General features: G+C 34.4%; 1 protein-coding gene across 1 annotated transcript; it reads right to left on the bottom strand.

Annotated features, from left to right (window-relative positions):
* Positions 1 to 10,715: 10,715 nt before the first annotated feature.
* On the bottom strand, positions 10,716 to 12,081 carry LOC141700674 (ubiquitin-like-specific protease ESD4). The gene is made up of 5 exons (XM_074504383.1): positions 11,911 to 12,081; positions 11,655 to 11,813; positions 11,491 to 11,553; positions 11,123 to 11,394; positions 10,716 to 10,722 (listed from the first exon to the last, which is right to left on the bottom strand). The coding sequence occupies exons 1-5, from the start codon at positions 12,079 to 12,081 to the stop codon at positions 10,716 to 10,718; spliced, it is 672 nt and encodes a 223-aa protein (XP_074360484.1).

The following is a 12,081-nucleotide window of genomic DNA, read 5'->3' as shown; positions in this document are numbered from 1 at the left end:
TTCATCCTTGGTCATTTGAGTTGGGCCTTTGAAACCATTCATTGCAACAGAATTATCATACATATTATAATCAACAGGGAATGGCATGCTATTAGTGAACATGTTATTCCAGTAAGGCATGCTAAATGGCATTTGTGGCATACTAAATGCAGCATAATAAGAATTAGGTGCAAATGGCATATTAGCAAACTGTTCATTCATATTCTGTGTAGACATAGCATTCATAGGCATGGGAGGCATTGCATTCATGTTGGGAAAGTGAGGTGGCACGGACATGGGAGTAGGCATGGCAGATTTACAATTAACAAACAAATGATTTACACAACCACACTTGACATAGATGTTTCTAGGAGCATATTTATCAAGTGTTTAGTTATTGTGTTTGTTAATCCCTACTTTACCATTTCTATTATTTTTCTTTTTAGCCTCTGTTTTCACCTCAATCTTTCCAAGTCTGTCACTTAACTGTTTGATAGTCATGTGACCAACATTAGCCTTTTTCCCTTTCTTAAGTTGACTCGATTCTCCAGGAACAAAGTTCTTGGAAACAGATCCATACTTTTCATTCAACTTAACAAGTTTGGATTTACTGATAGACTTGCTTACAGCCGACGGATGAGGATTTTCATCAGTCGACGGATAACCCTTTTTGTTATCCGACGGATAACCCTTTTTGTTATCCGACGGATGATCCTCATCATCCGTTGAGTCTACATCTGTTAGCACTCCATCCACTAAATTTGGTTCTAGTTTCTCCTTGTTCTTTTTCCAGGCTGCATCACAGAAGGACTCAATTCCTTGAACTTTGGTGATTTGAGCATGGACATCTCTAGATGTTTTCCATGCCTTAATCACCTCCTGTTCACGTTTGAGCTGCTTCTTCAAAATTTCTTCTTTTTTCAAGGACTCAGTTAATTCCTCCTTGGTAATCTTACACTCAATTCTTAATTTTTCAAAATCAATGAACTGAGACTCTAGCATATTATTTATCTCACTCAAAAATAAATTATTTTCTTTGATTTTAGCATTTTCTTTAGTAAGAGACTTAAGTGTAACACACAAATGATACAACTCTATAGACATGTCATTTATAGCATCATTACACTCAGCTTTAGATAAATGTGCAAGGTTTGTAGTAATTACCTGATTACTTGAAGAACTTGTTTCTGTTTCATCAGACTTGGTCATTAGGGCTAGATTGACATAGCTGACATCTTCATCTTCATCCAGACCATCTGCTGCCCAGTCGTTTTCTTGTGTAATGAAAGCCCTTTCCTTTTGTTTGAGCAGCTCAATGTATTTTTGCTTATAATCCACAGGCTCAAACTTTTTCTTACTGGAATCTGACTTTCTACACTCACTGGCAAAGTGCCCTGCCAAGCCACATTTGAAACATTTGAATTTTGATTTATCCACCATGTTTCTATTTGGCTTAGTTGCTCCAAAGTTCTTTTTGAACTTGAGCTTGGAAAATCTTCTGGAAAGAAATGCTAAATATTCATCAATGTCTTCCATGTCATCTTGGCTCAAAGAATCTTCATTTTCTACTGCAAGCCCCCGCCCTTACTTTCACGGACCCTTGAAGTTGACTTTATAGCTTCCACCTTCATCTCCTTCTCTTTCTCTAACTCAGCAACTAGTGCAATGGACCCTCCTTTCTTCTTTCCTCTCTCCATCCTCTCATCTTGCTCTATTTCAAGCTCATAAGTTTTCAGGATGCCATACAGTCTCTCCAAAGTAAACTCCTTATAATCTTGTGAGTTTCTCAATAAGACTGTCATTGGTTTCCATTCCTTTGGAAGAGATCTAAGGAATTTCATATTGGAGTCTTTTGTCTGATAGACCCTTCCATGCAACTTTAGAGCATTTAGCAGTTTTTGAAACCTACTAAAAATGTCAGTGAGAGACTCACTTTCTTCATTATGAAAATGCTCATATTGTTGAATTAGTAGATGCATCTTGTTTTCTCTAACTTACTCAGTGCCATCACAGATGATCTGTATTGTATCCCAAACATCCTTGACAGTTTTGCAGTTGATAATGTTGTCAAACATATCACCATCAACTCCATTAAACAGGATATTCATGGCCTTTTATCCTTCCTGACTTATTCAATGTCAGGATCAGACCATTCATGCCTTGGCTTGGGGACAGATGGCTCATTTCCAGTTATAGCTCTCATTGGTACATGAGGACCTCTTTATATGCAGTCCACATAGGCCTCATCTTGAGAAAGCAAATGAAGATGCATCTTTACCTTCCAATGATGGTAATTATCTTTATCCAGAAAAGGGATCTTGACTTCAACATCCTTCTTGTTCATCTTGCTGTATTGTTTTGATCTTTACACTCTTTGTTCTTCAAGAGCTTGCTCTAATACCAATTGTTAGTCCCTTAACAATGTAACAAGAATTACAGAAGGGGGGTTGAATGAAATTCTTGAAACTTTTTCTTGAATAAAAATGTTCTAACTCAAATATATATATAAGTGTGAATTGATTAGTAGAATGTGGAATAGTTACTTGAAATGAATCAAAATACAAGTAATTAAAAACAAGAGTCTTTAAAAACTTTCTGGTGGATTTGAATGATTCCACCAGAGATATATAATATATATCGAGAGAACTCTGTGTGCAAAAAGCTCACAGCTGCTTACAAAATGATAACAACTAACAATGAGAGAAATGCTAAGAATGCAGCTTACAAATATTTCTCTCTCTCTATCTGAGTTTCTTAGTTCCTAAGTTACTATTCGATTTGCTGCTTCTTGGTTTATATATCACCAAGATTACAAAGTAATAAGACAGGATAATAAAACAAAAACTATCAAGTCTAATACAATGCTACTTCATTATTCTATTCCAGCATCTTTGAATATCTTCATAATAGCATGGAAATGGAAATGCTTCTTTGTTCTCGAAAACCCAGTTGAATAGGCTACCACATTCCATTTGCATACACTCGACGCATGTGACTGTGTTGTCACTGTCAACAGATATTTGAATTCTTTATCCGTCGGGTTCATGATCATCCGTCGAGTTATTGATCATCTGCCGGGTTGTTGATCATCCGTCGAATTCATTGTTGTTTATCCGTCGGGTAGCAATCAGGCACTTGACTTCATTTCATTTATGCAGAATTACAAGATATCATTTATGTACAATTAATCAACCTATTCTGCATATATAGTTAAAGTCAGCATGACTTAGGTACTACTACAGATTCTGAACAATGTGTATGCAGAAATGTGCCACAGACTTATTGTTACATAAGCTACTCACTCGATGGATAATAAGTCATCATCCATCGGGACTAAAATGAGTTATCCGTCGTAACTATAATCCATATCCTTCGAGTGCTACATTTTCACTAAGTAAAATCTACCAAGGTATTTTGTTCATGAAATCATCAAGTACACAACATATACACAACACAACAACATATACAAGTAAGTGGATATATATACAACTATAGTAATTTAATTTTAAAAAGAGTCCCTCTAATATTATATTAAAGACATCCTAGATTTTATACTCGATGTTGGGGCTATTACGAGTCTTTTAAGTTAAATAGTTTTATAAGTCGTGATTCACAACGGTCTTATAAACATGCTTTTAAATAGAATATATTAAAAAAAATGGATTTTTGGTTTCGTGTTGATCATTCAGAATAATAGCTCTTGATATCAACCTAATGTCTAGCAAAGTGCGTTTCGCACTGGCCTTATAAATCTCAGATTTTAGCATCCTATTCCCGACATCCATCAATTTGATTGACGTGTGTATTAACTGCGTGTTTATTATCACATTAAACATGTATAAGAACAAACCTAAAAATAGAACAATAATAATCTTAATTTACCTAAGAAAAGTATCTTAAAGTGAATTATAAGATCATACCTCAACTTGTAAGCAAAACACTAATTACAAAACACAAACATTATAAAAATTAAGAGTTTAATTCAGAAATAACAATTAGGCATATATACTTATACAGACATATACATATATATATATATATGAGAAGATGGAAGCAGGCGGCTCACCATTGTTACAACTATTGTCAATACTCTTCTCCAATAATAAATCCATCATTTTATAATTTTATATTTTGATGTATTGATTCGCAAACATGACTTTATAATTATTTTTTGACTTGTTGTGGAAGATTAACTTTGTTTAACTTGAAAAAAATATTAGAAGAATATAAGACTTATTGTATAAGATAAACTTTTTTTGACTTGAAAAGGAAGTTTAGAAAATTACAATATAATTGTTTGACTTAAAGAAAAAGTCTTGAATAAAATAAGGTAAGTGTTACTTTTGTTTGACTTTGAAGAGAAAATTTAGAAGAATATAAGATAATTGTAATTTTTAATAAAATTAACTCTTTTTATTTGAAGAGAAAGTTTAGAAAAATATAACGTAATTGTTGTTTTTAATATTTTTTTAATTAAAAATGAGAAAATTTAAAAATTAGAATAAGACAATCTAAGAGACGCCACATAAACTCTTTCATATTTTCCTTTATATAAGTACTAGTCGATAAAACCGCACTTCGCAGCGGCCGAATAATATATTTTTTCAAAATTTCAAATAAGAATTAAATTTTTAAAAAAATATATAAATATTATGATAAAAATAGAGTACTCATTTATTTTTAATATCGTCTTTCGGTCACGTTTAGGCCGAAACTCATTTAATAGATATATAAACAGATTAAAAATATTAATAACATGTAATAATAAAAAATTGAGTATCGACACCTGCTCTAAACTTCAGCTATTACATTATAATAAAATTACTAATTTCCTAAATGTTCTCAGACTTAATTGCAAAGAAATTAGAATTTAATGGATCGAAAAATCTCGCAGTTAAATGCGTACGTAAAATCTAATATAGTATGAATACTTAAAGTTTTTCTCCCTTTTTATACTTATAGTTGTAGTTTGTTGTGTTTTTATTAATACCATATCTTATCATTTAGGTAGCATTGTAATGACAGTCTTTTATTTGCTTATGTTTGTACGTAATTTTCACATATTTATATGATATTGTATTTTATTTGAGTTCTTTAGACGTACATCCATGCTTCGCGGGCAACCTTCTAATATATTTCCTTACATCCTAAAATATAGATTATTATTGAAATATAAATATTTATAACATTATATAAATTTGTAATCACAATATCCATATAAATTAATATAAGTTTATGATAAAATATATAATTTACATATTTTTCAGTAATAGTGATTTGTGTCAAATTTTCTCAGGTTGTCACTCGTTATATATTTCATTCAATTTAATTTCACTAGCCCAAAATTCTTAAAATTTGGGATTTCAATATTGCTTTGTATCACGCTTTTTTTAGCCGACGCATGTTGTAAATTCCAATTCAATTGGATTCCCGATTATGAAATTTTGGATTCCAATCTGAAATTTTTATTAAATCTTATCAAACGTGAAAAGTTGATTTTGATTGTTGAATTTTTTATAGTCGATTTTTTTGGGAATTTAGATTCGAATGTGTTATTTTTAGATACATGTCATTTGTAATTGTTTAATAATCTAAAAAATTAGGGCCTGGATTTTTTTTTCTAATTTTAAATAATCAAATTAGAGGATATCTACGGAAAATATGAAAAATACGAAAAATAGTTTAGATGTTTGATTTTATTTTAATTGTGGAGAAAATTTAAATTATAAATTTGAATGCAAATATGGAATTTCTTTAACTTCCATATTTGTGCAATTTCAGTAATTTTATTTGGCTTAGGTCTCTTTATTTATTTAGTCAAACTCACACGTCAAGACTCGAAGACACCTCTATGAGGAAACATAAAAGGCCTTTTTTCATTTCGTTTCTTGATAAACAAATTAAACTTTCATGTTCATGACTATTAAAATACAATACTTGCATAATTTTATCAACAAAGCCAGTTATGTTAGAACTGTTATTGGTCATGTCAGACATGCACCGTGTTCCACTTTTACTGCATGCACAGCCATTAAACAATTCATTTTTACTTTCACCCACTTCCAGCTCGTTAATCCAACTCAATACTTTCTTTTTTCCATTGTTTCATCAGCTAGCTAGTTACGATATCACAAAGTCCATGTAATTGGCTATCGGGATGGTTAGGCACAACTGCCCTAAAGCTGTACTTTTATCCTCATCAAAGACTGTTTCGTCAAAATTTAGGTCCATCCAATCCATCTCAAACTTATGCCACCACTCTTTCACATCTTTAGCTCTTAGTTGCAGCAAAGATTAGCCAACATATCCAAATTAAAATTAGTAAATATCAATTGCATTAAAAAATCCATTGTGTAAAATTAAAGTGTACATCATCATTCTATCAAAATATAGTATTGGTTTTTAGATTTGGAAAATAATAACGATCATTTATCAATTAATTCACCAACAAAAATATTATTTCCCTGAAATTAAAAAAATTAAAAAATATGTATATATAAACATTTATTTAGTACCTCAACAAAGTTCTCCGTTATCATCACAAAAAGTTCTAAATACCACTTCTGCTTATTTTTCACACTTGCAAGTAATCTATCTCCATACATGTACAATATATAATTGATGCATACATGTGATCTTGATTTTGTGTAGTTACCTTGAAATCATTGAGGCATTAGATAAATGGGTCCTGTTCCCTGACAATCATGTATCAGGAAACTTTTATCCAACACACTGTTTCCTGGCCGCAACGGCCAGGATTTTAAAAAAACGATTCAACGGCCAGGTTTAAAAAAAATATTCCTTTGTCTGCGCTTTTTTTCGCGGAAAGGATACCTTCCGCGTATATTACGTGCGGAATGACTTTACCCCTCGCGGTTATTAATAGTGGAGGCACTGTACTTGCAGTTTATAACCCTAAAACGATCACACTTCCCTTTTTGTGCAACTTTTGTCAAATTGGAGAGTAATTTTGGGGGATTTTTTGGTTTTGTTCATCCTTACTCACTAATTTCCATTTGGTAAGCTAAATTTCTTGCTTTTTCTTGTTTTAATTATGGATAAGATGTTTGCTAGGTTTCAAGGTAGAAAAGAAGTGATAAAGTGATTCATAATGTTATAAATAGTGAAGTTGTTGATGTTAGTGGTAGTTTACGTAATGATAATGTAGATTATGTTAACCTTGTTGATGATTGTGATGAAGATGTTTTTGTTAGTGAACAAAGATTTGAAAATGAAGATTTGCATGAAAATAGTGAGTTTATGCATGATAGTAGTGAGACAAGGGATAAGAGTGTTGTTGGAGAAGAAGATATTGTAATTCCTTTCTTGAGTCAAAATTTCCCTAATTTAGTAGCCGCCGAAAATATAATTAGGGCTTACACTTTGAAAAATGGGTTTGCAATTCAGATCCAAAATACACAAAGATGTGTGGACAAAACAATATGCCCGTACTTATGTTTTAAATTTAGCGGGAGAAAACCACGATAAAGAACCCGTAAAGGATGAAGAAGTTTTGATAGGAAATGTCGGCAGTGCGAAGAAGAAAAGGCGTAGAGATAAACTTCCTAAAAGTGGATGTAAATTTATGATTTATGTGATTAATAGGCAAATACAAAGCATTGGGAAATAACATCATTGGAGTTAAATCACAATCACGATGTTGTGTTGCCTTCTAAGATGAGTTTGATTAAAAGGGAGAGACATGTAACCGCAGCCCAAAAGAATTAAATTAAGAGTTTCCATGTTTTGGGTATTGCACCTAGACAACAAATGAATATATTTGGAAAAATGCACGGAGGAGAGGAACAAGTTGGGTTTCATGCCCAACACTTGAGAAATGTCGTGCGTGATTTTAAAAAAGATAATTTGAGTGTGAATGATGCTCAAGTGGGATTGGATTTGTTACATTGGTTAGAAGAGGAAAGTGGAGGAATATTTTTATTCGGACTCTAATTAATGAAGAAGGAAGATTGAAGTACCTTTTATGGGTTGACCTCCGGTCGTTGTTGGCCTACAAAAATTTTGGTGATGTGGTTGCATTCGATACAACATATCGAATAAATAGGTATGATATGTCGTTTTTGCCTTTCACTGGGGTGAATCATCACTATCAATCAGTTCTATTTGGATTTGCACTAATTCGTGATGAATTGAAGACTACATTTGAGTGGGTTTTGGGTACTTGGTTAGAGGTCGTTGAAGGAAAAACGCCTTTGGCTATTATCACCGGTCAAGATCAAGCTATGGCGGGGGAAATTCAATCTCAACTACCAAACACGACACATTTGTTGTGTTCGTGGCACATTAGTAACAAATTTCCGGGAAGCTCTCAACCTATTATGTGAAGGAAGAATATAAAGGTGACTTCAACAATTGCATATATCACTCATTGACCGAAGAAATTTTTGAGTATAGGTGGAAAGCATTGATCTTGAAATACTAGTTGGAAGATAATGCATGGTTGCAAGGCTTGTATAATTTGAAGCATAAGTGGATCGATGCTTGTACACGTAACATTTTTTCCACGGGTCAAAAAATAACATCGAGAAGTGAAGGAATGAATGCCTTTTTTGATGCTTATGTAGGGTCTTGCACGGGGTTGAAAGAATTTGTTGAGGGTGCACAAAAAACTTTAGAAATACAATTCATGCGTGAGAAAGAAGAGAATTATATTACACATCACAAAATTCGTTGCATGCGAATGAAGACCGCCTTGGAGCACCATGTCGCTTCCATTTATACCAAAGAGATGTTTAAAATATTTCAAGACCAATTGGTTGAGGCCGCAAAGTACTTTGTGGAGAAGGATAGAGATTGTTCCTTAGAAGATGTGGAGGATACGTACTACAAATGTTATCGACCATTAATGGTTGAGTCTAAGAGACCACTTATCTTGTTACCTTCAACAAGTTATCATTAAGGGGTTCTTGCATTTGTAGAATGTTTGAGCAGTTGTAGAATGTTTGAGCATTCGGGCATGTCGTGTCGTCATATTTTTGTCCTGTTGACAAGGAGGTGTGTGCCCGAATTTTCGGAACAATTTATGAAACGGAGGTGGACTAGGGATGCCAATAGATTTGATCGAGAGACTGATATTATTGAGAAAATGCCCGTTGATGGGTGGAAGGTGTTGGAAGTGAATTTGATACCAAAATAACTCAAGAAAATGGAGAAAGTTGCATGAAACTATTCTTGACCCCGTTGTTTCGAAAACCAAAGGGCGTAAAAATGAGTACCGAATTAAAAGTCCCGTTAAGCAACTTGCAAGGAAAAAAAGGAAATGCGGACATTGCAACATTGAGGGACATGATGCTAGAAAATATTCAGTGAAAATGGAAGAATTGAGAAAATGTCAAAGCGGCCAATTATAATTCAAATTTTATATAACACTCTCTTTTATATTGTTTTGTCGTGCTTTACACTTATATTGATCTTAGTAGTTCTACCTCATTTTACTAACATGCATTTCTTGTTATAAGTAGGTGAAATGGGAAATAATTCGGATGACGAGTCAGTGTCTCACGTTAGCAACACATTCTCGGACTCGGACTCCGAATTGGAGGATTGTATGTCACCAACATTTAGCGAGTTGGATGTAATCTCTCGTGAATGGAGTGAGAAACTAGCATGATTTAACGAAGAACCTCCCCAAGCGGAGGAAGAAGACCCAGAGTTGCACCCTCCCGAAGAAGAGGCATATTGTTCAAGGGTTTGGGTCGAAGCATGTCATTGGTTAACCCTTCCTCTCAAGTTTGTAAGAGTATGGAGCAATATGGCGCCTTACTTTCTCCCCATTTTGAACTTGGGTAAGGAGTCCCCCGATGGCCCATGGAGCCTATCTGAATGGGATGGTAGTAAACTAGTGAAATGTGATAGGATCGCGGACATACGTAAGTTGAAGCCTCGTGAGGCTGCCACCCGGGACCAAGCGCATTGAACATGTCAAGGGTTAGGTGTCCCACCTACGTGGTGACGTTACCACCACATGGGCTTGGAGGCGTGCACCATGATGCAAATTCACTCTCTACGACGGGTCGAGCACCATTCATGCCACCATATGGAATGATCACGAGACCCATGTCGAAGTCACTGAAGGTGTGTTCCGCAAAGGTTGTGTTATTGTGCTCTATTGGGTTACATGTATTGTGAGGGCGGATGCCCCCTAGGTCTCACGCACCGACTATCGGGCGGCTTCTCTAACTTTTTAGAGATATTTAGTTAGTTAGGGTAGCTCGTACGAGAATTTCATGTGTTTACGTATTTTGTTGTATTTTGATGTAATGTTGTCAAACTAGACAAGTTATGCACTTATTTATTGAATTCCCTGTGATATGAAGTGGAATGCATATTTATTTTGTAATATTTATGCTTGTCATACATGGAAATTTACATGCAAAGTTGGCAAAATTACCATATGCTCATCATTATAGTAAAGTAATGCTTAAATTTTGAAAGTCATAATCAACGAGGTTCTAATTAATATTTTATTCCATAATGCAGTTCATAGAGTTGAAACACATCTTTTTTTACAGATTTCAAAAAAAAGGTTAATTTTTTCGAAATCTTTCTGTCCTTTCCGCGTAAAATAACCGCGGAAGGCATTAACCCTTCTGCGCTTATTTTCCGCGGAAGATAGATTACATTTTTTTTGAAATGTTCCATTTGTAATGGCACATTCCCACATGTTTCAAATGATACCAACAACAATCCAACATCTTATGAACAGTATAACAACATCAAAGCCTGTAAAAATTCAAAAAAAATGTCGAAATTAGGCACCCCTCCAAATATGGCCCAAATCACCCAAATTTTTCAAAATCTAAAAATTTGAAGGTTCTCCAAACCCTTTAAAATTTGCACACAAGTTGAAGGGGGCATTATTTATACAAATCAATAAAGAAAAGCAACAAAAAAGCTAAAAAGGGGACGGGAAAGGGACACGGTCGATAAACGACCGATATAAACGAAACAAGTGTCACTTGTAATTAAACCAAATAAAAGGTACGTGAGGATGTTCGAATGTAAGGAAACAAGTTCAACTAAACTACACAAGATCAACTAAACTACACAAGTTTAACTAAACTACATAACTAGACGAATGACCTAACTGATACTCTTTTCGGCTACCCTCTCCATCCTTTACCTCATGCGATGCGTTGGTATGGGTTTAGCCATCCCTTTTTGAAGCTCCTTGGAAATCCTATAGCGAAAGATCTGCACGCCCACGGTATCCCAACGCACTTTAACGAGGTCATATCCTTGCAAGGTGTAGTCCATATATTTGCACATGTACACACCGCAGTCCGAATAGTTATCTTGTTTAGGCATTGCATCCCAAACATGAAATAAAGGATCTTGTTCTTGGAAATTTCGATTCTTGCCAACATAACGAAGCATATTTCTAATAACTCCAACCTAACACACAACATAAAACAACATCATTTCTCGAAATTAGTAAGTAAAGATTATAAAATTACGATATCCATTGTGATGAAGGAACTATTACCACACACTTTTCTTCTCAGGATATTTAGCTTTGTAGTTCATCGGATCAAGTACCATCACGCCCCATTCCTTCACAGAAAATACCATGAGAATCCAATGATTCTTATTCACGTTCACGGGAACAAATATGTAGTCAACCTGGTTAATTGGTGGACCTACCCACAACTCGCCCAAGTAAGAAAGAAATGCATGGCCTTCGCAGAATAGGGTTTTTCGTAGTCCACTTTCTTTTCCAACTCCATAAAAAGTGGATCCATGAAGTAGTATGAAGGCATCCTCGGATACACCCCCGCTGCAGCTATGGCTTCTTCACGATCACACAACAACCACTGCAAGAAACATGTAATAATACAATAATTGTAAAATGTAAAAATTCAAAAAGAAATAAATAGAACAACATAAATGAAATAAGGTTAAAGATTATACCATGTAAGCATATATGATCATATCATCTAGCCATCCTTCGGGTTGCAAACTATGCAAAATATTTATGTCTAAGGTCCGCATAAGATCATGTTTAATAGGAGCACTCACGGGGAAAGCTCCCCATCCCCAATCCCTCCTAATAGCCTCCATCCTCTCCCACTTTAGCCACAT

Source organism: Apium graveolens, unplaced genomic scaffold (genome assembly GCF_009905375.1).
Source record: "Apium graveolens cultivar Ventura unplaced genomic scaffold, ASM990537v1 ctg2690, whole genome shotgun sequence".
In the NCBI taxonomy this organism is placed as follows: Eukaryota; Viridiplantae; Streptophyta; class Magnoliopsida; order Apiales; family Apiaceae; genus Apium; species Apium graveolens.
Note: the sequence above shows the minus strand (reverse complement) of the source record. Positions and strands in the feature narration are given on the sequence as shown.

What these genes read in the sequence shown, in the direction of transcription:
- LOC141700674 (XM_074504383.1), bottom strand. Translation starts at nt 12,081, where the DNA reads ATGTGGCTAAAGTGGGAGAGGATGGAGGCTATTAGGAGGGATTGGGGA. An exon ending in TGATCATATATGCTTACATG is followed by an intron (nt 11,814 to 11,910) that starts GTATAATCTTTA and finishes TGTTTCTTGCAG; the next exon opens with TGGTTGTTGTGTGATCGTGA. An exon ending in TGCATTTCTTTCTTACTTGG is followed by an intron (nt 11,554 to 11,654) that starts GCGAGTTGTGGG and finishes TTTTCTGTGAAG; the next exon opens with GAATGGGGCGTGATGGTACT.